The sequence below is a fragment of the Malus sylvestris genome, chromosome 10, assembly GCF_916048215.2.
Source record: "Malus sylvestris chromosome 10, drMalSylv7.2, whole genome shotgun sequence".
NCBI lineage: Eukaryota > Viridiplantae > Streptophyta > Magnoliopsida > Rosales > Rosaceae > Malus > Malus sylvestris.
In genome coordinates, this window is record NC_062269.1 from 39,329,064 (window position 1) to 39,351,223 (window position 22,160).

At 35.7% G+C, this 22,160-nt stretch overlaps 1 protein-coding gene and 1 long non-coding RNA gene across 2 annotated transcripts; both read right to left on the reverse strand.

The window, feature by feature from the left end:
* Positions 1 to 7,109: 7,109 nt before the first annotated feature.
* LOC126587187 (uncharacterized) lies at positions 7,110 to 7,944 on the reverse strand. Its single transcript, XR_007611000.1, has 2 exons — positions 7,501 to 7,944; positions 7,110 to 7,345 (listed from the first exon to the last, which is right to left on the reverse strand). It is a non-coding gene; the product is annotated as an uncharacterized LOC126587187 (long non-coding RNA).
* A 456-nt stretch (positions 7,945 to 8,400) lies between these two features.
* Positions 8,401 to 10,918, reverse strand: LOC126587185 (L-type lectin-domain containing receptor kinase VII.1-like). Its single transcript, XM_050252209.1, has one exon. The coding sequence runs from the start codon at positions 10,686 to 10,688 to the stop codon at positions 8,592 to 8,594; it is 2,097 nt and encodes a 698-aa protein (XP_050108166.1). The 5' UTR covers positions 10,689 to 10,918; the 3' UTR covers positions 8,401 to 8,591.
* Positions 10,919 to 22,160: the final 11,242 nt, after the last annotated feature.

Genomic DNA, 22,160 nt, shown 5'->3' on the forward strand with positions numbered 1-22,160 from the left:
TGTCTCCCCACTAACCAACGCATTATTTCGCACATTGTTGTTAATAGCGAAAAAGGATAGGATTATGTTCAAAACTGTCACACATACGCGGCGTCGCGACGTCGCGGATCATCCGGTTTTCCGCATAAGGACAGGGAGCTGTTTGGCGAAGGTGGGGAGGAGAACTTAAGGGGCGTTTTTGTCATTTTGATGGCCCAATAATCTTGTACCATGCCAATAAACGCGTCTACGTGCGTTCAATTTGTTTCTTAAGAAAAGATTAGTCGGTGGATTGATCATGACAATTCAATTTTTTTAAGGTTGAAAGGATCGACATAGGCATGTCAGCATTATCTGATCATCATCGTCTCATTCACCAACCACAAAAATCGTAACTCAAAACGTCTCATATAAAATACGAGTCTGTGATTTGTGCTTAACTATTGGACCACCTCATTATGATTGTCACATGGAGAAACAATGATAAAATAAATGATTTAACTGTTTCGCTATGTGACATTTGAGATGGATGATGTAACTGAATTCTTATTTAAGTTTGGTGTTTTACATGGCTGGATTTTGAAATTTATCTTCTTGGAGTCAAGATGAAGCATGATTTCGACTTTTTGCCAACCGCATTGTATTTGAGGTATTTTGTCAAACATTTTGTATGCGTTGCAAATTTACAGTCATGTTCATGAATATAGGTTGGATTTTTTTAAGTACTCGTATACGAGTATAAAATTTAAAGGGATAACTTAATATAAATCCAATTTTGTGAGTTATTAGTAGGATTAGTCCACTTCATTGAAATAGGTCCAATAATTAAGATTCCACATATGCTTATTTGTGGTTTGTACCATATTTACCCCTTAGGCTTACGAATTGTAGCAAATACACAAAATTTCTTAATTATGGGATTATTTGTGGTTTAACTAATCCCTTAATTGTAGGATTAGTTGTAGCCATATAATTACCTCAACCCGCAGTCCGTTTCATCCATCCTTCTCTCCTTCTTCCACACAATTCCATCTGTTAGATCATGAAATCAATCCTCCTCTTTTTTGTCTCTTCTTTTCATGGGTGATATTTTTGTGTTTTCCCTCCAAATTCGTTCATTTAATGGAGGTATATTATATCATATTTATATTTCTATGTTCCGCCATGTAGGTTCCCAAAATTTTTCTTCCGATACAATAGGTAGTTTATTTTTGTTTTGCAGGTAGATTATATCTGCTTTGTAGGTATAAAGCATCTTTAGATTATATCTGCTTTGTAGGTATAAAGCATCTTTCTTCCTATACAATAGGTAGTTACTTAATTATATCGGTTTTCTTTTCTTCATAAATAGTAGGTACTTACTAGATAATATTTTAGTTTGAGTATTTAAATATTCAAAATTTAAAAACTGAATAAATGATAAAGAAATGTAAAGAAATTAAAAAAATTTATTTGAAGGGGCAAAATTGATATCAAAATATGTAAATGGATAACTGGACTCGGTCCCAAAAACTACCTATGTTTTTATACCTAGATCCAAAAGCCCCAAATTTAAAACACACCTAATATTTTAACCAATTTTTTGGGGTTTTTCTTTCTAGCATATACCTACTTATACTATGTATAAATAATTAACTGTCCACATTGTATTAGCTAGGCATATGCATATGTTTTTCTTAAAAAATAATCAACTGATGGTTTCATTACGACAATCTACCATTTTGGGGGTTGAAAAGATTCACATAGGTATTTCAGCCTCCTCAACCATCGTACTGCTACTAGAAATCAAACATAAGATATACCATGTGAAATATGGGTCTATAATTCGCCATCAACTATTGAGCTACCCATTGGTGGTTGCAAGGCATAAGTATCTGCAGGTTGGTTAATTAGGTCTTTCACTATAATATTAATGGCGACACTTTTAGGCCCAAATGTACAAATGATGATAATCCTTCCATAATTCAATTAAAATATCCTCCACGTAGTAGCTATGTGTTTTCCCTTTTCATGTTCATATACACCCCGCTCTATTATATTTATTATTTTCGTCTGGTCCCCCTAATTATTTTACTATCGGGGCTCAAATTAAATTTATCTTCTTTATTAGTTGTCTATTAATTTATGGTAATACCATCTTATAGTTAATTAATCAAACCTTGATTCCCATCATACTTACAGTTGGCTACCATTTTAATTTTTTTTTTAAATGATTATTATTAAGAGAATGTGGAGAATCAGAAACTATTACAATAATTAGGCGAAAAAAATGTTTTGAATTTGGAACACATAAGTACAAATCCAACATCTAAAATTTATTAAGATATTGGACCACATACCGAGTTGGCTACCTCAAACTCACAACAAAAGAACAAAATGAGAATCAAATTTCACTGAATGCAGATACCTAACCTACATTGTTTAATAATTTAGTCGACATGGAGATCTTGTAATGATCTCCCAAACCCATAGTTTTTTGTATACCTTGATAGTTACTGTTTTCCTATAATATACACGTTGGTACTTAGTTTTGAGTCAAATTTGAAGATATTTATTCTACCTTCGATGATAGCAAGTTTGACCAGTTCAAAATGGGATGACAAATCAAGGTTGTTGGGCTGGTACATAGACAACAACATTCAACCACTTCGTATAGGTAAAGATATATTTAGTGACGAAGTGGGAATTTTATGTGTGAGATGGTCTCTTACATACATAAGTAATTTTGAGAGTAATTTGCATAAAAATTAAATGACCCTAAATTCAATAGAGATAACTAAAAACATTGCACAAACCCAGAAACCCAAATATAAGGTAAAGAGTCAACACGATTTTTTTTATTTATAAATATAAGTTAAAACCAATGAAAAGTTGAAAGAATAAGGAGGGGAAGTGAAGACTGCACTGTAGAGAAATGGAAAGAAAAATGAGGCCTAGCTTGGAACAAAAAAACATTTGAATTTAGAACACACTTTAAATTTCAGGGTATTAGACTGATATGCAACAACATCTATTATAATGGCAAGAAGAAAAAAAGGCAGGATGGACTAAGGATCATTTTGGTCTCTTAGTGGTTTCGCCATTGGATATATACACTAGAGTTGCATGAAGATGACGGCTCTCACATTGGATATGATTGCATTGGATTGAGTGAGACCACAATACCGTGAGAGTTTCATATTTTTGCAAGAGGTGTCACACTAATGACTGCTTAGTCGATACATGATACCTAAAATATGATTTGTTCTCAAACAAGTTACAATTTATTTATGAGTAAAGTGTTGATTTTTCCCCTGAACTTTTATTTAACTTTCGACAATTGGAAAATTGAGAACTTAAACTAATTTTTTTTTGGCCGATTTCCCCCTAATGTTAGTTTTCATTCATTCCATCAAAATTTCTGTTAAATAGAAGTACATGCGCAACATGTGAGGGTAGTTCGGTCATTTCGTTCGTTAAAATAATTGAAAACCTAGATTTTTAGAATGTATGATTTTATAGCTTTTGTGTCTGAATGTTTAGCGAAGTGACACTTTTGTCCTCAAAGTAGAGTTATGTGGTGTGCATGTGATAAGAGTTAACGTTAATTTGGATGGAATCTATGAAAAACTATCTGTAAGGGGGAAATTGGCCAAAAAAAAAATTAGTTTAAGTTCTTGATTTTCCATTTAAAAAGTTTAGGAGAAAATCGAAAGTTAAGTTAAGGTTCAGGGAGAAAGTCGGCAATTTACTCTTTATTTATTATTTGGATTTTGATTATAATAATAAATTGAACACGCTATGGAAACGTCTGGATAAAAGGCTTGCTCTAAAAGGGATAAGAACAATACTAGAATATGACAAAGGGATTTTGGTACGCTTGTATTGGAAATAATTATTATTGCTTTTACTTGGTAAATTAATTTGATCACGTACACTACATGTGTTCAACATGCTTTTGTGAACATGTATGTCCCATATCGATCTGTATTGACTAAAAAAACCATTCAGGTGTGGTGTTTATCTGAATCCTTTACTGTCATGATTAGAGTTTATGATTTGACCAGATTTGATGATTAGCTTAGGTAGCTAGATAGGATCGTTATCTTCTCTTCCAGCCTTGTTCAAATCAGATACGATGGTGGGAAAGACCTATTCCGATTTGGTGTACATCTGGCTAGCAGCTTAATTAAGAGAGAAAATTAAGGATGGATTTGGTTTTCACTTAATTATATGTATGAGTCGTTACTGATACGGTATACTTGTATAAGTGACGTTATATCTGTATGCTAATTCTTTGTGGTTTTTGTTTGCCTACTTCTACATGATCTTTGTTGGCTGTCCGTTTGGACTTCCTTGAATGAATGAATCGCCAATTGACCAAGAAAAAAAACTATATTTTGAAACGAATTTAGTTACAAGTTTATAACGTCGAAGTTTGATTAATTAAACGCAAAGCAAAACTTAGGAATATCCTAGATAATATGCTTTGATCAAAGGATCAGCAGCACTACAAACGATGAAGGTTCTAGCGAGAAGTACGTAGCACCAATTATGTATCTGCATCTTTGTTTTTTCTTTCCAGCTATATTTGAGTCATTTGACAGAGAATTATCAGCATTAGTTATCAGCAACATGCATGATGGCTTGCCAATAAATTCCAGACACTGAGTTTACTTTTTATTTCTTCCTTTTACGTACGCCAGCAAAACCCTAGTGATGGAGGAGTTCGAAGTAAATACGAAAAATCATAGTTGCCGGTGAAATGGTGTCCGAATCCGGTATTGGTACGTGTACCAGTACTTTTTGGATTCGATGGTCAGTTCGATGGTTTATCCAATAATCTCTAATAATTTTTAATCAAAATACATAAAAGAAAAAACACCTGTAATTTTTGGGAAGAGAAGATGGAAACAACTGGAATTTTGGAAAGCTCTATGCTTCTGATTTTCATCAGGTAGAGGGCAGCCGAAGAGGGAGATGAAGAGAGATAAAATGTTTAGTTTAACTGTAATTTTTAACTTTTTTTTATTGTGTTAGTTTGGGGACCCATCTCGAGTGTTGATTTTTTTGAGGAGAAGTAAAGAGTAGGAGGAGAGATTTTTCAGTATGACCGGCACACGAGGTGGTACGTCACGTGTTACAATACAAATTTTGGGATATGTGTGTTAAAAAGTTAATAATTTAAAAAATAAAAATTTCTACCACTTACATAAAAATACGTGATGTACCACCTGTATTCTCTTTACAATAAGAAATTTCTAAAGTGGGAGGCTGATAGCATTTCCCAAGCTCCGTATTAATTTAATATTTATATTATTCTGATTAGATAATTAAGTGAATTAATTGTTTTTTATTTGTAAATAAATAGTTGCTTACAAAATAATCAATTTAAACAAAAATAATTGTTTACAATAACTATAAATATTATTGTAAAATGTATATTATAAATATTTTTAATTTATATTTTTAATGAATTAAGAACAAATCGAACTGAATATCGTACTGTCTATGTATACTCTCTAACGAATGATACTTTAGGTTACCACCGAATTCCGTACCTGAACCGAATCACGAACTCGAACCGTATCCGTATTTGGCAACTATGCGACAAATCAAAGCAATTTTGTGGTGCACGTATAAGCTATCCAGAAATTATGAGAAGATGATACGACCAGCTGAGCTGCATGTCATATGTCTCATATTCCGCGTTGATAAATAGTTAAATTTCCCAACCAAAACCTAATATAAAGGCAATACTTCATTGTCTGCTTGTAATAATTTGCAGATCGATAGCGTTGTCACACTCACTCTCACAGGTCTCTTCTTTTGTCTGTTTTCCAATTAAATTATCCTTATGTCGTCGACAGTGATTGGTGAACTTATAAATACTGAGACAGTGAAACTCGACTTGCATTGGAGAACAGTCAAACGTATCAATTGTCTGCCTTACAAGAGCGGGATTCTAGGAGTGAGACTCAAAGTCGCTTGTTAGTTAGTGAACATCAAGATAAATATTGGGATAATATGATAAATGCATATCAGTGAAACTGAAACAGCTAGCTAGAGATAGTAGAAATGCTTGTGAAAATGCAGAATCAGGAGCTTGGGCAACGACAACACTACCTGTGGACGTAATGAGTGCCAATCCAATATCCATATTGTAAGTTTGTAACCAATCATATACTATCTTTAACTCCAAAATCCCCCCCCATCCCTCAGGAAAAAAGGAAGATTCAGAGTTTGTCTACTGTCGCACATGTACTGTCCATTCTAAATATATATGTGTAACTGAGATAACATGCACATGCGTGTAAATTAAGATTAAAATATAGCATATGATCATGCTAATGTCCATAGCATATGCCATACTGCCACCCAACCCAATGTTGTAGGCACATCAATAATCCTTGACTCGTTCTCGGATATCTCTGCCATTGATTTAGGTGACTATGAAATTTGGTATGTGTGGAACCTGGACTTGCACTCACAGCAAGTCGAACAATATGGAGATTGATGCAGCCTACGAGATGTTGTGAAAATTCTTCAGGTGAATGTCTCTCAAATCTTGATCTTCCTCCCTAGTTTAATCGTTATTCATATGGTATTTATCATGTCTACTATCAAAGTTCTTGTGTGGTTCAACAAAATATTGATATGGAATCTTGTCTAATTATTAAAAATGTTGATTACAAAGAATTTTTAGAGTTGGAGTTTCATGATTTAATGAGTTCATTGGAAACTTCTAGATATGTTGATTTAATTGGGGTTGATGTCTTCTACTTCAGAATTTCCAAAGTTTTGGTTGATATTATAAATCGAATGAAGAAAGAGAATGTCAAGGTTGCGAGGTATGCTATTAAGGGTGCTTTTCATGCTTCAACAACCAAATATGAAATGCTCCAATTATCTATTTGTTTGGACCGGTAGAGTTCAATTTTATCGCTCCAAATCAAATATCAATATGATAAATACCTACATTGTAGACAACTAGAAGAACAAAGATGCAGACTCTTAAACAAGAGAAGATAGTGGACCATACCTATCCAGACTCTCATCGCACTAGAAGATAGTGGACCATACATATCCATCATATTTATCATTTTGTTTCGTTTTTATCCACTACGGCACATGCTTTACAAACTCGTAAAAATTATAAATACCTACATTAAAATTACCTCAAACATAAGTTCAAAGAACCTGCTCAATTCCTGTTAAAGATAGCAGTGAAATCAGTAACTACATAAATCCTTCTACCACGAGTCTTGCCGGATAACTTGATTTCAGGGAAAACATATCTGACAAGAAAAAGAAGCCAACAGATTCATAATCTGGATTCTCTATCTCAGCAATGCGAGATTGTCTCCTCCAACAATCATGTAGAGTACTGCAAATATGAAAACAAACTGAAGCTCAAGGTAGAAATAACGATCTATTCCATCGTAACGCAGCTTTTTGAAATGTAGTATAAATGTGCGACTAACTTGCAATGGAAAATCTGTAGTATGAACTAAGGCCTTTCAACTAGGACCTTTTGCTTACGCTTTAGGTGAAAGGAAGGGCAAGCTTGCATTTTTTGTTGAGGAAATTGGAGGACTTCTGTCCAAAAATATAGATTTTTTAGCAATAAATATGAGAAAAAAATTGTAACTGAGTTAAAAAGTTACCAAAAAGATGATTGCTTCACATTGTAACAAGTATAGTGGCCAATACTCACAATACTGTAATTCAATACTCCAATTTTCTACATTTGTTTGTGTAGTTTGTTCTTTAAGAAAAGAAGACATTTTTTCTTCAAGTCGTGTTTTTACTATGAAGAAGAAGGTTTAGCAGGGGAGCTATTGAGTATTGACAAGAAAATTATGCTCTGTCCGGCTCCGCAACTGCGAACTTCTCATATCTAGTAGTTAAGATAATAACAAAGAAAGAAATGAAACTGAAATTGTTGTCAATTTATCATAAAACTAACATCTCGTATGCGAGAGGCCTTTTTAATCAAATGCGACTTGTAGGTTTTTCGGAATGGTTGTAAATTGATCCATTTCAGTGTTGGTATAATTTTATGTCACTTCACAGGGAAAACCATATGCAGTTTTTATGGCTTCGAAATTAAAGAAGAATTGGATTCGGAAATTCGTAGGTACGTCGATGGTGGAACAACTTCAAATCCCATCCCCTCGAGCAATACCTTTCCACGCGAGCAATATCTTTTTAGGTATCAAAAGATGTTCTTAGTTTCAAATCTGTTCGTGTGGCTGGAGAAGTTCTTGAGTACTTCTCGTATAACTGTCCATTTCTCGTATGATACCTCAAGAAAATGTAGAACGATAAGGTTCAAATGAAAAGGTTGCAAGCATTCACCTTTTATAATAGGTCAAAAACTTGTCAAATTTAATGAGTTCAGTCTCGTCATTGATAAATTCAAGCACACGAAAGGAGGCCTTAGGTCGAAGATTGTAAATAGATTGCAATGGATCTATATGCTACAACTCATGCATACATATTATGTGGTAAAGTGAGCTATACTACATGTGTAATCAATCCAATGAAAGTGAATGGACATGTGAGAAAAAAGAAGCAAAAGCAAAACCTCAAAGCTCAAATTCCCTTCCCATTTGGTGCATGATGGAGATTCACCTACCTTGCACTATGCTAGTATTGGACCAAGAAAGAGACATTGAAGTGGATATGGATTGCTTTATATCTTCAAAAGTTGGGTGTGAATGTGATCCATACCCAAACGTTTGTGAAAAATCCGACCACATCTCATTGGATTGCAACGTTCGGAGCAAATATGCATCCATGTCCTCAGTCTCCGACTCATCCTGCTGATCGTTGTTCTTCCCCTCCAACACTTCAACCACTTGTCGCATCGACAGTCTAGCATTTGGGTCAGGATATGCACACAACAATCCCAAATGCAAAAGCTTTTCCACTTCCTCCTCATCAAACTCTCCCCTAGCCCTTAGCCTCTCATCAAAGGCTTGTAACAAGTTTCCTTGCACCATAAGTTTCCACACCCATTCCACCAAAGGTGGCATCCCACTCTCTAGAGGCCTCCTCCCACACAGCACTTCCAAAATCAAGATCCCGAACCCAAACACATCAGTTTTCTCTGATGCTCGCCCCATCCGAATCACTTCCGGGGCCAAGTAACCTACGGTTCCGACAACCTTAGTTGTGCCAGGCACTTCACCGTGTCCATGCATCCTTGCCAACCCAAAATCCCCAAGCCTTCCATTCATTTCCTTATCAAGTAACACATTACTTGCCTTAATGTCCCTATGTAGGACTTTGGACTCCCAACCCTCATGTAAGTACAACAGCCCTGAAGCCACATCTTTCAAAACCCTAATTCTGTCTTCAAAATTCAACATCTTACTCTCATCACAATCAAAAACCCTTTTGTCCAAACTCCCATTTTCCATGTAATCATACACCAACATGAAGCTACCTTTCTCTCTCTTGCACCAACCTCTCAACCCTACCAAATTTCTGTGCTTCAACCTCCCAATGCTTGAAATCTCAGCCAAGAACTCCCTCATCCCATCATTTTCATGCGAAATGCGCTTCACCGCGACCTCCCCCCCTCCTGCTAAAACACCCTTGTAAACCTTCCCATTGCCTCCAACTCCGATCACATTCTCTTCATCGAAACCCTTCGTCGCGGCCTCAATTTCCTGATAGGTAATTCTATGTGGCCAGTACTCCAATTCCCAATCTTCCATTTCCTCTCTCTCCCTTGCCAGCCTCCTATGCCTCTTGACCAAAAACAGAGCAAACAGAGCAATCAGACCAATCATAAAAAGTCCACCCACTGTGATCCCTGCAATGAAACCCTTCGACTCGAAAATCGACCTCTTTGGAAGCACAAAAGAAGGCAAACCAGAAGTGATCAGGCTCTCACTCAACGAAAAGTTGGAATTGCTAAAACTCCATGCCAAAATCTTGTGGCTCTCAACTAACTGCCCTGTTGAACTTGTGAACCCAACAAACATTTCATCCTTAAAAACACCAGACAAATTGTAGCCAAAACTCAACAACGGGGTTTTCGGCCTTTTCGCGCCGGCCCGAACCATTGTAATGTTGATAAGCAGATCCTTGAAATCAATCCAAACCTGGTAATTTTCCCCACTATTAAGCTTCAATTTCTTGAAACTTTTTTCATCACTTCCATCACTATTTTCCGGCCAAAAACCTGCCTCGTGTGCCTCGACAGATTTAAGTGAATTCACATCAACGCCGACATGGTTGTCATTAATATCTCCAAATTCCTCATTCTTAAACACATCAAATTCGACACCGAAAACATGGTTGTCGGACTTACCGTCGTTGGTGAGGTTGAAGAGTCCTAGATGCTGGCTGGAGCTCGTCCCCTTGATGCCGGTTTCCGGCACAAAAATGAAGACCAAGCCGTGGCCGGGAAGCGTGTTCTTGTATGGGGCAATGGAGAAAATGAAAGAAGTTGAGAAAGGGTGTACGTACAATGAGTTTGGATCTTTGGTGGGGATCTTGGACTTGTAGAGCGCTCGGCCGATGGAGAAGTTGGTGTTGTTTGTGAGCGTTAGGGTTCGAGATTCGACGGTGGCGTTGCTGTAGAGGAGCAACATATCGGAGGAGTTGAAGCCATTGAAGACAAAGTCGACGGCGAAAGCTGGTTGGAAGGATAGGATCGAAGGTAGTAGAATCAGGAGGAGGAGAGGTTTGTGATTTGAGTTTGTCTTGTTCATTGCAGAAAAAATCAGAAAGCCGCGGACGCGGACGTGAGTTAGGTCGGTTGGTTAAGTAGTGCGGCGCTCTGACTACAGCTGATGGTGAATCTACGAAGATTAAAGTAGTTTAGAATATCGAAAGGTAAAACGGAGGAAGCTCACGATGGTGGAGGAGGTAAAGGGCCACTAATGGATATCGGGAAATGAATGAAACAGGAGAATTGTTGGTGATGCAGATAATGGTCTCTGTCCTTCTTCACGTCGGCTGATAAGGTGTGTGTGTGTGTAGTGTGTACGGTCAAAGACCCAAGGTCAGGTGATTTGTCATTTCTGCCCTTGGAGATGGGTTTAATTACAAAAACGGTAGGGTCAGACTACACGTGGATAGCACCACGAACAAGCAAAATGCAGCATTCTTTCTCGAAAGTTGAAATTTAAAAGTCCTCTAATCTTAACATTTTATGGCCAAATTTTAATTTTATTAAGTCAATTTTGATGGTCTTATTTGTTCTGAGAATCTGAGAAATTAGTGGTTGGGATTTTGTCTTTTTGTTGATTCGAATTCTAATGACATACTAGTGTTGCTTAATTTTCTTGAATTCCTTTCGCTTCTTGATTTGTTGAAGTGTTTTTTTTTTTTTTTTTATCATAAGGCTGCCAATGCTCAATTTAAATCAGTTGTTTTTCTTTTTTACTATCACTATTTAATTCAAACTTTAGTATAGTTAATATTAAAGAAAGTTATGGGCGAAAGATGAGAATCTTCGGCTCGAAAATGGTTTTCAATAGATAAATCTACATTTCTTAATTAAATACAAAGAATTATAGCTACATCAACGATCAAAAAGCAAAATCTTGCTCAGCAGGTGGACTATTGAGCATTTGTACTTGGAATTGAAGAATAAACCCTAATCATTAGGGACGTCACCACTTATCAGATGTCAGTATGATTCTATATTATGCATTAGGTTTTTTATTTTTTCGTGGTGTCAAAGACCCAAATCACATTAGCCTTTCCACTCGGGGGAAATTGATTAAAATGTTAATTATATTTTATATATTGGGTCAACCAGTGTGACCAAAATGGCATGTTGGTTATTTTGATAGAAACGTTGGCCGATTTCCAAGAGGAACCAGGTTAATATCCAAAACCGAGGTTGAAGAGTCAAATGGGATGGGTGCATCTTTGGTGAGAGAGATTTTTCAGTGTCATCGTCACACGGACATCATGTGTTGTTATATAAATGGAAGGATGTGTATGTTAAAAAGTTAATAACTTAAAAAATAAAATTTCTCATCACTTACATAAAAACACGTGATATACCACCCGTGTTCTCGTCACAACTAAAAATTTCCCCATTCCTACGAACCACCACCAAATAGATTAGATTCCCTTTCGTTTTCCGGGCCACAATAAAAAATTAAAAATAAATAAAGTAAAACGTACACAACGTCAACATATTCAAATGGACAAGGATTGTTTGTCCTTCCACTTTCGGTGTCCTTATGTGCCTTCTTATTTTGTGTGGTCACGGTTAAGCCACGTCAACATTTTATAAAATATTGACGTGGCTTAACCGTGACCACACAAACAAAAAGACACGGAAGAGCACTGAAAGTGGGAGGCAGACAATCCTTGCATTCAAATGGCAGCTGCCGTTGGACTCTCTCCATCAGGAAATGACTACAAATGTTTTTTTTATTTGACCGAGCGATATTATCTACATCAACGGATATGAAATGAGTATAATTTTACAATGAGTTAATAATAATGTAGTTCAAATTCATTATTGGCAAGAATTGAATATAAAACTAAACGAAGAATAATATCATTAAACTGTAATATTAGTGTCAAAAGATGACTAAAAATTAAATGTTTGACATGATTTATATGTAGAAAATGACTGCAATATAACCACTCTAGAAGAATCCACCTGCTACCGTACAATGAAATAGAAAAGAGGTGTTTTGACTTTGGGACAAATAGTTTTAGTTGGTCAGATATTTGACTGTTATTCTAAAATATTACTTCTCAAGCAAACACGGATTCAAACTTTATCAGTCTATATATTTTGATGAATTCAATGTGGCGTATTCTCTCGTTTGTGAAAAAAAAAAGTATTATTGGTCTAAATTTTTAATTTGTTTACAATATTTACATGTATTTAATAATTACTATTTCGGAAATCAAAATGATAATTATATTAAATACATGTAATTACATAAATTATATATAATTATCACACGTTACATGGTGTCTCATTCCAAATATTAGAGAATGATAGGATTGATGTCTCATTTATATGATATATTAATAAAGAGAACTGTTATTAGTACTTCAAAATTTTCATTCTACACTATTCACGAGTATATTTTTCTTTCTAATTATAGAAAGTTTGGAGTACGAAATGAGATTTTTGGAATTTTAGTAACAATTTCCTTAATAAAAACACATGTATAATGTTTTGGGTGAAATAATAACATTACATAGCAGTGTGAGTGCACCAAAAAATTGCTGGTTAACGTGGGCTATGTTTGAATGGCATGTTAAGTTGAGGTACATTAAAAATTATGTACCATTAAGTAATATGGTAACACAACTTAGTTGCTAACCACTATTATCATAACGACTAAGCTTCTTTCTATAAATTACTTATGCCAACTAATTACCTATTTTTTCCAGGTAGATTATGAATAAGTATATAATTAGTGATATAAGCCATTAAGCGTTATAAGGTGTGAATATAAATACATAAGAAAAATATTAAATATAAGAGAGATTGTAAAATTATGTAAGTAGAGTCTTAAGCCACCTTAAAAAGAAGAGAGACGGTGACTTTAACACGGTGGGTGGCCTAGGCCTATCATAATCATTAATCAGTGACCGATTAAATAATTAAATGGCCATGATTTAAGATTAATCTTTGTTAATTGATATTCATCATAAGTTCACATGGCACATGATTACAATTTGACAATCATGATTAGCAGAAGGCGTCATTTTGGGGAAATGTTGCGGATGAGGTCAATGGGTTTGGTTGATGATCTTATGAAGGGCAGTGACAATCCCAACCTAATTAACTCCACACATGTTGTTCTCATTTCAAAGGTTCCAAACTCGGATTCTGTCTCTCAATTCCGACCTATTATCCTTTGTAACTATTCTTACAAGATATTGTCTAAGGTCATGGCAAATCATATTAGGCCGTTGTTGCAGGAGCTGATTTCCCCATCACAGAACGCCTTCATAGTAGGAAGACAGATCCAGGATAATATTGGCATTGCACATAAGCTTTTCCATTTCCTCAAAACGCAAAGAACAAGGTGGAAATTTGAACTTGGTGTCAAATTATATATGCATAAGGTTTATGATAGGGTGGAATAGGATTTTCTAATAGCAGTCATGGAGAAGATGGGGTTTGATCAGAAATGGCATAATCTAGTCTTCAAATGCATATCTTTCGTAAACTTCGCTGTCATTCTAAACGGACAACCCAGACCAAAGTTTGCCTCCTCACGTGGCCTCCGTCAAGGTGACCTATTATCCCCATATCTATTTCTTTTCGTAAGTGAGGTCATTTCCCTGCTCATCACGCGGGCTAGTGAAAAAAGGATGATTACAGGGGTTCAAATTAATCCTCAAGGGCCTGTTATTTCCCACATCTTCTTCGCAGATGATACCCTATTTTCATGAAAGCTGAAAATGAGAACTACATCAACCTAGTAAATTTAATCAAAGAGTATTGTGCGGCCTCTTGGCAACAGGTAAACCTCCAAAAGTCTAGTGTGTTCTTCGATGCTAATGTCCCTACAGCCATATCGGAAGAGCTTGGTTGTATTCTTGGGATGCCAATAGTTAACAACCTTGGGACTTACCTTAGGGTGCCATCTATGTAGATGAGGTCCAAAAGAAAGGGGCTTACATATGTTAAGGAGAGGATCTTGGGAAAAATTCAGGGGTGGAAACAATCAACCTTGTCACAGGCGGGAATATGGGTTTTGATCAAGGTTGTGGTTTAGGCTATTCCAGCCTATCCGATTAACCTATTTAAATTCTTCGCCACCATTTTGCAAAGAAATATACTCTTTTATTTCTAACTTCTGGTAGGGGCATAATGGGGATGAACGACACATACATTGGGTCTCCAAGGATACTCTCGGGATCCCAAAGGTTATGGGGGCTTGGGTTCGGAAACTTCATGGACTTAATGATGGCTTTCTAGTGAAACAATGTTAATGTTTAATCCAAGAACATGACTCAATGTGGGTGATGGTTCCGCACGATACTTCCCACACTATTCCTTTCTTAATGCCAAGCATGAATGCTGAGCATCCTGAGCGTGGTCAAGTTTGCTTGCGGGAAAGAACCTATTGCTTAAAGAGACCCACTGGCAGGTCATGAATGGAAAAGAGATTCGGGTGTAGAGTGATAGATGGATACCTTTCCTTCCAGTAGGACACCCCCTCCTAACCGGGACTGTGTAGGTCTGTTGCAACACCATGATGGAGTTTTTAATTGACCAAGCAAGTGGGGAATATGATATTGATTTTTTAAAACCGTTCCTTTCGACGATAGAATATGATGCAATCCTAGAAACTCATATTGGTGATCCCATGCTCTGGGATATGTTGGTGTGGCCACTAGATAAAAGAGGGCTATACTAAGTTAAAAACGGGATATCATTGGGCTCATTCTCGTGTAATTCCAAGGGTAAACCCAGATCTTCATCATTTATGTCCATCCTGGGTTCGACTTGGAAAACAGTATGGAAGCTTACAACCCTCTAAAAAAAATCAGGTGCTTTATGTGGAAGACGATGCATAATGCACTGGCTAAAATGACGGCTCTCTATAGACAGAAATTTGCTTCTTCACCACTATGCCCCCTGTGCAACTTTCATGAGGAGTCGATTAAGCACCTATTTCTTCTCTGTCCTTGGGTGGAAACAATATGGTTTGGTGAAGTTTTAAACTACAAGGTTAACATGAATGAGATCACAACGTGGACAAATTGGATTCTTGCAATTATCAATGCCAACAAGAACTCGAAGGCTGAGCTGGAGAGGATTTTGTCTTATGTTGCCTTTCTTTTGTTGGCATATTTGGAAAGCTAAAAGTTGCCTCCTTTTTCCAACATCAACAAATCATTCCGAGCCAGGTGCTTGCGGCCATCTCCACTAATGTATATGCTTTCACGGATGCTTCGCGGATTCCCACTATGAGCGTGGTGCAGAGCAGACATGTCAACCCTGTGCATGCCCGATGGACTACACCGAGCCCTTCTTTTGTAAAAATTAATGTTGACGCTAACTGGGTGGTTGCCATGGACGCTAGGTTTGTTGGCGTTGTGGTGCGAGATTCTTTTGGTAGCTTTGTTGATGTTCACAAGTATTGTCTTAATGCTCCTAGCGTCGCTGCAACAGAGGTGATGGCCATTCTTTGCGGATGCAAATTGGGTATCTTATTGGATCTGAACTTCGTTATTGTTGAATTTGATTCCTTGGAATCCATCTCTTGCCTCAGAGGAAAGATAACAAATGGCAGATGAAAGGTTTTTCTAGCCCTGATGAAGAGCTAGAAATTCGGAGAATCATTTCATGACTGTCGCTGGTCTTGGATACCAAGATCAGCCAATATGGCAACTGACCAGTTGGCATCGCGAAGATGTTTGGAGATGTGTGACTTTACATGGGTCGATAGACCCCTATCTTCACTTGTTTATGTCCTAAACAACGATGGGTTACCTTGTCCTCCTTAAATTTGTATTGGTTGCGTAAAGGACGCATTTTAGCTTTGCTTGTAGCGTCGAGTCTCATATCTCCCCTTGCACTTCCTGATTTGTTATTTTGGTTGCTTGCCTTGTTGTGGGTTTTCATTGTGTACTTTGACATCTTTATCATGGTTTTGATAAATTTCCAATTCACCAAAAAAAAAAAAAAGCGTCTCAAATTGGAATTTTATATTGGAGTATATATATAGTTTTTTACTTGATTAAACAACACCATAATCCGATGTCATTACTTGGTTTTCCAGATTCATCATCAATTAAAAAATGGTTAGCATGGTTTGTTTGTTAGTATTGGCAATGTCTCATTTGCTTCGGAGCAGCAATGTTTAGTGTAATTGAAATATGATCACGTGAAATTATTGTTCTATTAAAATTATAACATGTATTTAATTTTTATTAATATATATTAGAAGGAGACGTTAGATCATGTTATTCATCCTTATTATATCAGTATAACACATAGAACGATATATTATAGGTGATTTGTGTACCTAGTACTCATAAAGATTTTGCTCTCTGAATGACGTAGGAATAAAGAAACTGCTTGATAATGCGAACAGTTTAGAAACGGTCCGAGTCGTTTAAAGGGTTTTTCGTGATCAATGAAGATTTATTGTTGCTTGTCTTTTCATTTTCTTGAAACATGTCTTTATAATCTGTTCTTTTGCTTTGTAATAAACAACTTTGGTTCAATACAAAATTCAAAAACGAGAGTTTCTCTCTCAACTTCTGGAATTCCAGAGTTCTTTCAAGGGAGACCGTTCGTGATCCATTTTCTTACAACACACGTTTTAATTCACTTTGCCCAGTAAACACACTTAATTATTGTGTGATCAATATGAGAATATTAATGAATGAGTAATGCTAGAAAAACAAAATTTGGAGGCTAAATGATGTGTCACCAATAGGGATGAACACGATTATCAACTCTTAAGTAATAATTCAATTATCAACTTTCATGTCATTTAGTTTATAAAATTTAATCTCCCTAATATTACTTTTAGGGATGTGCTATTCACACACCCATTTTTACTTCTCATACACCCCTTATTAATTTCTGTCCGTTGATCTTTTTCAATTCATCCGATCCGACGGTCGAAAACCAAAAAGGTGTGGGATAAGTAAAAAAGGGTGTGTGGATATCACACCCCTATTTTTAATGAATAGTTACACTGTCACTCAATCAATTTGACCTTTTCATCTATATATATATCACAATAATAAGATCGAGTGACAGTGTAACTTTGAGATATTTTTTTCTTAATTAGGCCAAAGTATTTTCTCTAAACAAATCCGTTAATCCGAATACATATTACATAAAATACACAATACATACAGCTAAATAGTGATGCAAATCACCTCAGAAAAATAGTGATGCAGATCGAAGTTAGAGAAGTTCCACCGTAGGCAATAACCTGATGGACTGGCTCTCAAACAGTGTCAGACCCGAGCAACTTGGTCTAGCATATGCTGGAGATTAAGCCCGGGCTCGAGGTAGAGGCTCGGCATGAGTTGCCAGCCCGAGAGCCCGAAGGCAACATTACTCAAGGCTGACGTCAGGGCAACGTCAGCCACAATAAAAAATTAATAAATAAAAAATGTAAAAAATTAATTTAAAAATGTAAAAAATTAATAAAAAAAGTAAATAATTAATAATTTTTTTTTTAAAAAGGAAAAAAATTTTAAATTTTTTTTTAATTTTCTATAAATATGTTATCATTATCTTCCAACTTACACCATAATTTTATATTTTCTCAAATACTCTGGGTTGTAATTTCTTATTTAATGACAAGTGCTATAACGAGACCGATTAAAAATCATATCCGAAATTACAAATAAAATTATTTTGTATTATTTTATAAAATAAAAAATACTAATATTTTATTGCCTATTGTCAAGGCTATTCAGTGTAGGGGTGAAGATGGAAAAGGTAATTACTGTTCATTGGATACTATTCAATATTACTTGCTTTAGGGGGCTTTTGCAACGATGAAGTTGCTCTTATGAACGCATATTTGCCTGCATGACCAACACACCACATGGGTTTGACAACCAATTGGCTACAATATATATATATTATAACAATGACAATATTTTTTTATAATTTTCTCATTCCACCAAATTTTACCAAAAAGTGAGCAAGGAATTGATTGATTTATTTTACTTTATAATTATGATTTGAAGTTAACACATAATTCATCAGAAACAAAGTCAAAGATCTGTATGGATTGGAGGATTTTCAAACAACAAAATCATAAATTAAAATACTCAAAAACGTACTAAACAAAACATTGATATATTAATCCATAAAGTTTTTCATAAACATATTACATTATCTCTCAACACGTTTTTATGCTTTGAAAGCGTTACATGACAACCTCATTCAGTGGCAAAGCTACATAGGAGCGAGGAGGGGCGACCGCCCCTCCGCTCGTGGGAAAACAAGCCCAGGAGCGAGTCTTAAGCCCCTCTGGTTCGGCCGGAATCTGGAAAACATGGTGTTGTTCCTGTTCATGCTGATGCGCTGCTCCCCAACCAGTGCGCAGGGGTTTTGTTTTTAAATTTTAAATCCAGGCCAAAACGACGTCGTTTTGGTCCTCGTAAAAAAAAAAAAAAGATTTAAACTAAACGGCGTCGTTTTACTTGTTATATGAATAGAAAAAATAATATTGCGGGGAACCACTGGTCCCCATTCCCATCCAACCGGTTCTAGTTTCCCATTCATCCCCCCACCACACCTTCTTTTCCCAAAATGATAAAATCCCTTCACTTTTCAAAAGTGTGCCCAATCCCAGGCTCCCAGCAAGCCATCCAACCCTATTCCGTTGGCCTTCCATTCCAGCCGCCACGCCAGACTCCATATACCACACCAGCAGCCCCTTCCCAAATTTGAGGTAAATTTTTTATTTTCTGAAATATATATTATTTCAAACCCTAATTGATTATTTTTATTTAGAATATATGATAATATACTAATAATAATTGATATGAATTCTCTGGGTATTGACAAATGAAATTATTGTTTAGGGTGAAAATTGAATTATTGATTATTGATTGATTAATTGAATTATTGAATAATGTATATGATTATTTATATTGGTTAGTTGAATTGAATTTTTGTTTATTGAATAATTTTGTATAATTTTTGACATTTGATTAATTGAATTGTTAGTTGGATTAGTTATTAGTCATATCAGCCTAGTCTGCTTTAGGATTAAAAGTCTTAAGATTTTTTTTCTTCCCATTATACAGTTACGTAATAGAACGATACTATAAGACCCTAGACATAGACGTCGAATGCTTGATTATCCACCTAATTATGGTGAAACAATTCGTAGACATTGTCTCCAAAATAAACCTTGCCAACCTAAATCCCACATCATCCGCATGCCAAGAAAATTTAGCAACAATCTATGTTTTATCACTCGTTGGTTTGCCATTTTTGTTTAACTTTGCACTCTTCTAAGTTCGCCCCTCCCCTTGATAATTCCTGACTTCGCCACTGACCTCATTATCAATACAATCCAATATATATATCTCTCTCTATAAAAATAATCATGTTATCATTTATATCCATTGATCTCTCATCCGTCGATCTTAAAAAATTTCATGACCGAAAATGATCTTTCAATGATAGCAGTAACACATAAAAGAATTAATACTAATGTTACAATTTTTTTTTTTTTCACCAAACAATTGAGTGGGGGTATCCGCCCCTGGCCCTGAGGTGGTTCTGTCCATGCGACAAACACTTGTATTACTGAATTAATTCAATTACACCTTTACTTTAAATACTTGAATTTTCCTTGCCTCTATCTGGCTGCAAGTCAACCATACATATGCATGCAAGTAAACAGATTCGATAAGGGAATGGCCTTGAAGTAAATGAGTAAAAAAGTCAATAGTCAATCATACGTGCTGATTGATTAGCCAGCAAGTAGGCGTTCCAGGTGTACATGCAACATCCGGTATAAGTAGTGGTACGTAGGAAATACATGGCAACTACACATAAAAATGCGAAGGCACCATCCCTGTTAAAAAGACGGAGGAGGTAATGTTACCAGCATGCACGCCTGGATAACTTTTTTGTACCACCCATTTCGACACGAAACGATATGAAAATAACAGTTCATTATCGAGTCACCTGTTAAGAACTAATACGATAACGTTTGTCAGATTTAGACGTTAGGCATGATAATTTATTGTATGATCCGTTAACCCGACACGGTCCGTTAATGAATTGGATTGTTTTCCAGCCACCTGTTAAAAAACAGTTAAGATAATGAGTTTGACGCGAGATGATCTATTAAAATAAAGAGTATGACACGAACACAACAAATACGATCCGTTTACCAGCTTAGTAGTAAATTGGTCGAAATATTCAAACTCACAATTTAATCTTGTGAAAAAAATTACGGTTTAATGAACTTTTGAAAAGTAGTCCAATGGGGGAAGATGATTTGTCTGCCTCTGTATTGTGCCACATGCATTTCTCCTTCTGGAAACACACTAAAGTTTGGAGGAAAATTCTCCCGGTACTCAAACACAAGATATGGAAGATGCAACCACCAAGTTATACAATATATTCAGGAAAAAGTCACAGAGAATTGTATTACCATTGACTGTCAACATAAATCATGATAATTTAGTTTCATTACCTGCATAATTAAATATGATAAATACTCGGGTGCATTTATTTCGTATATCGACAAATTGAAAAAAAAATGAGCAATTTTGATTACAATATGTGCACAATAAAAAGGTTGGACAAGGCGGTGCACCCTAGTGTGAGTTTAAGTATTGTTCGATTAATAGATTTTCGGTCCCGACGTACTTAATTTTACATATTAACTCATATTTATAGACACATGATTAGTTGGTCTAGCGCCACTTAGTCTCTACTTTATTTGAAGAAGGTCTCAAATTTGACTCACAAGCATGCGACGACGTTACATAATAATAGTAAGGTCGATACTATGTTGTAATATTTTATAGCATGTTGTAAGAGTATACTTGGAAGTTGTAAAAATTAAAAATCCATATTGTTTGTCCCAAAAAAAAAATTTAACAGATAAAAACATACTTTAAGCTACTGTTGGGCCATAGGCCCATTTACAAAATAATCGGGGCTTAATGTAGAGAGAGTTTCTCAATTTTTGGAGACTCAAATTGCACCAGTCCATCCATGTATGAGGCCGACGTTGACCTATCCAATCTGCTATATAATTTTTTTTGTCAAATAATAAATTTTGTTACATTAACTACCAACAGAGTTCGTACCTATGTCGTCATGCAAGGGCTTAACACCTTTCTTATACTATGATAAAGGGTCACTTGCAATCTGCTATATAATTTCAGTACACTATATTTATTATTGTATATTTTTTTATAGTCATAGGACTGAATAAATCACTAACAAATAAAAATAAATATAAATAGATAAGGGAGCTCGAGAGACACAGAAAAAATATAAAAATTATTCTTCATTTGTAGGTGAGAGATCTTATATTCGATTATCGCCAGAAGTGAGTTTGAACCACATTATTGCTAGCACATTGTAACGCTAAACACACTCCCTTCTTCTTAATGTAGATAATATCGTTAGTTCAAACCAAAAATAAAAAAATAAAAAAAATGAGCTCCTAAGTTAAGAACTTATAAATCGGACCAGATAAAACGAGACTCCATAGGGTTTCATGGGT

Bases quoted from the DNA above. Each gene is read 5' to 3' on its own strand.
- LOC126587185 (XM_050252209.1), bottom strand. From the start codon at position 10,688: ATGAACAAGACAAACTCAAATCACAAACCTCTCCTCCTCCTGATTCTA.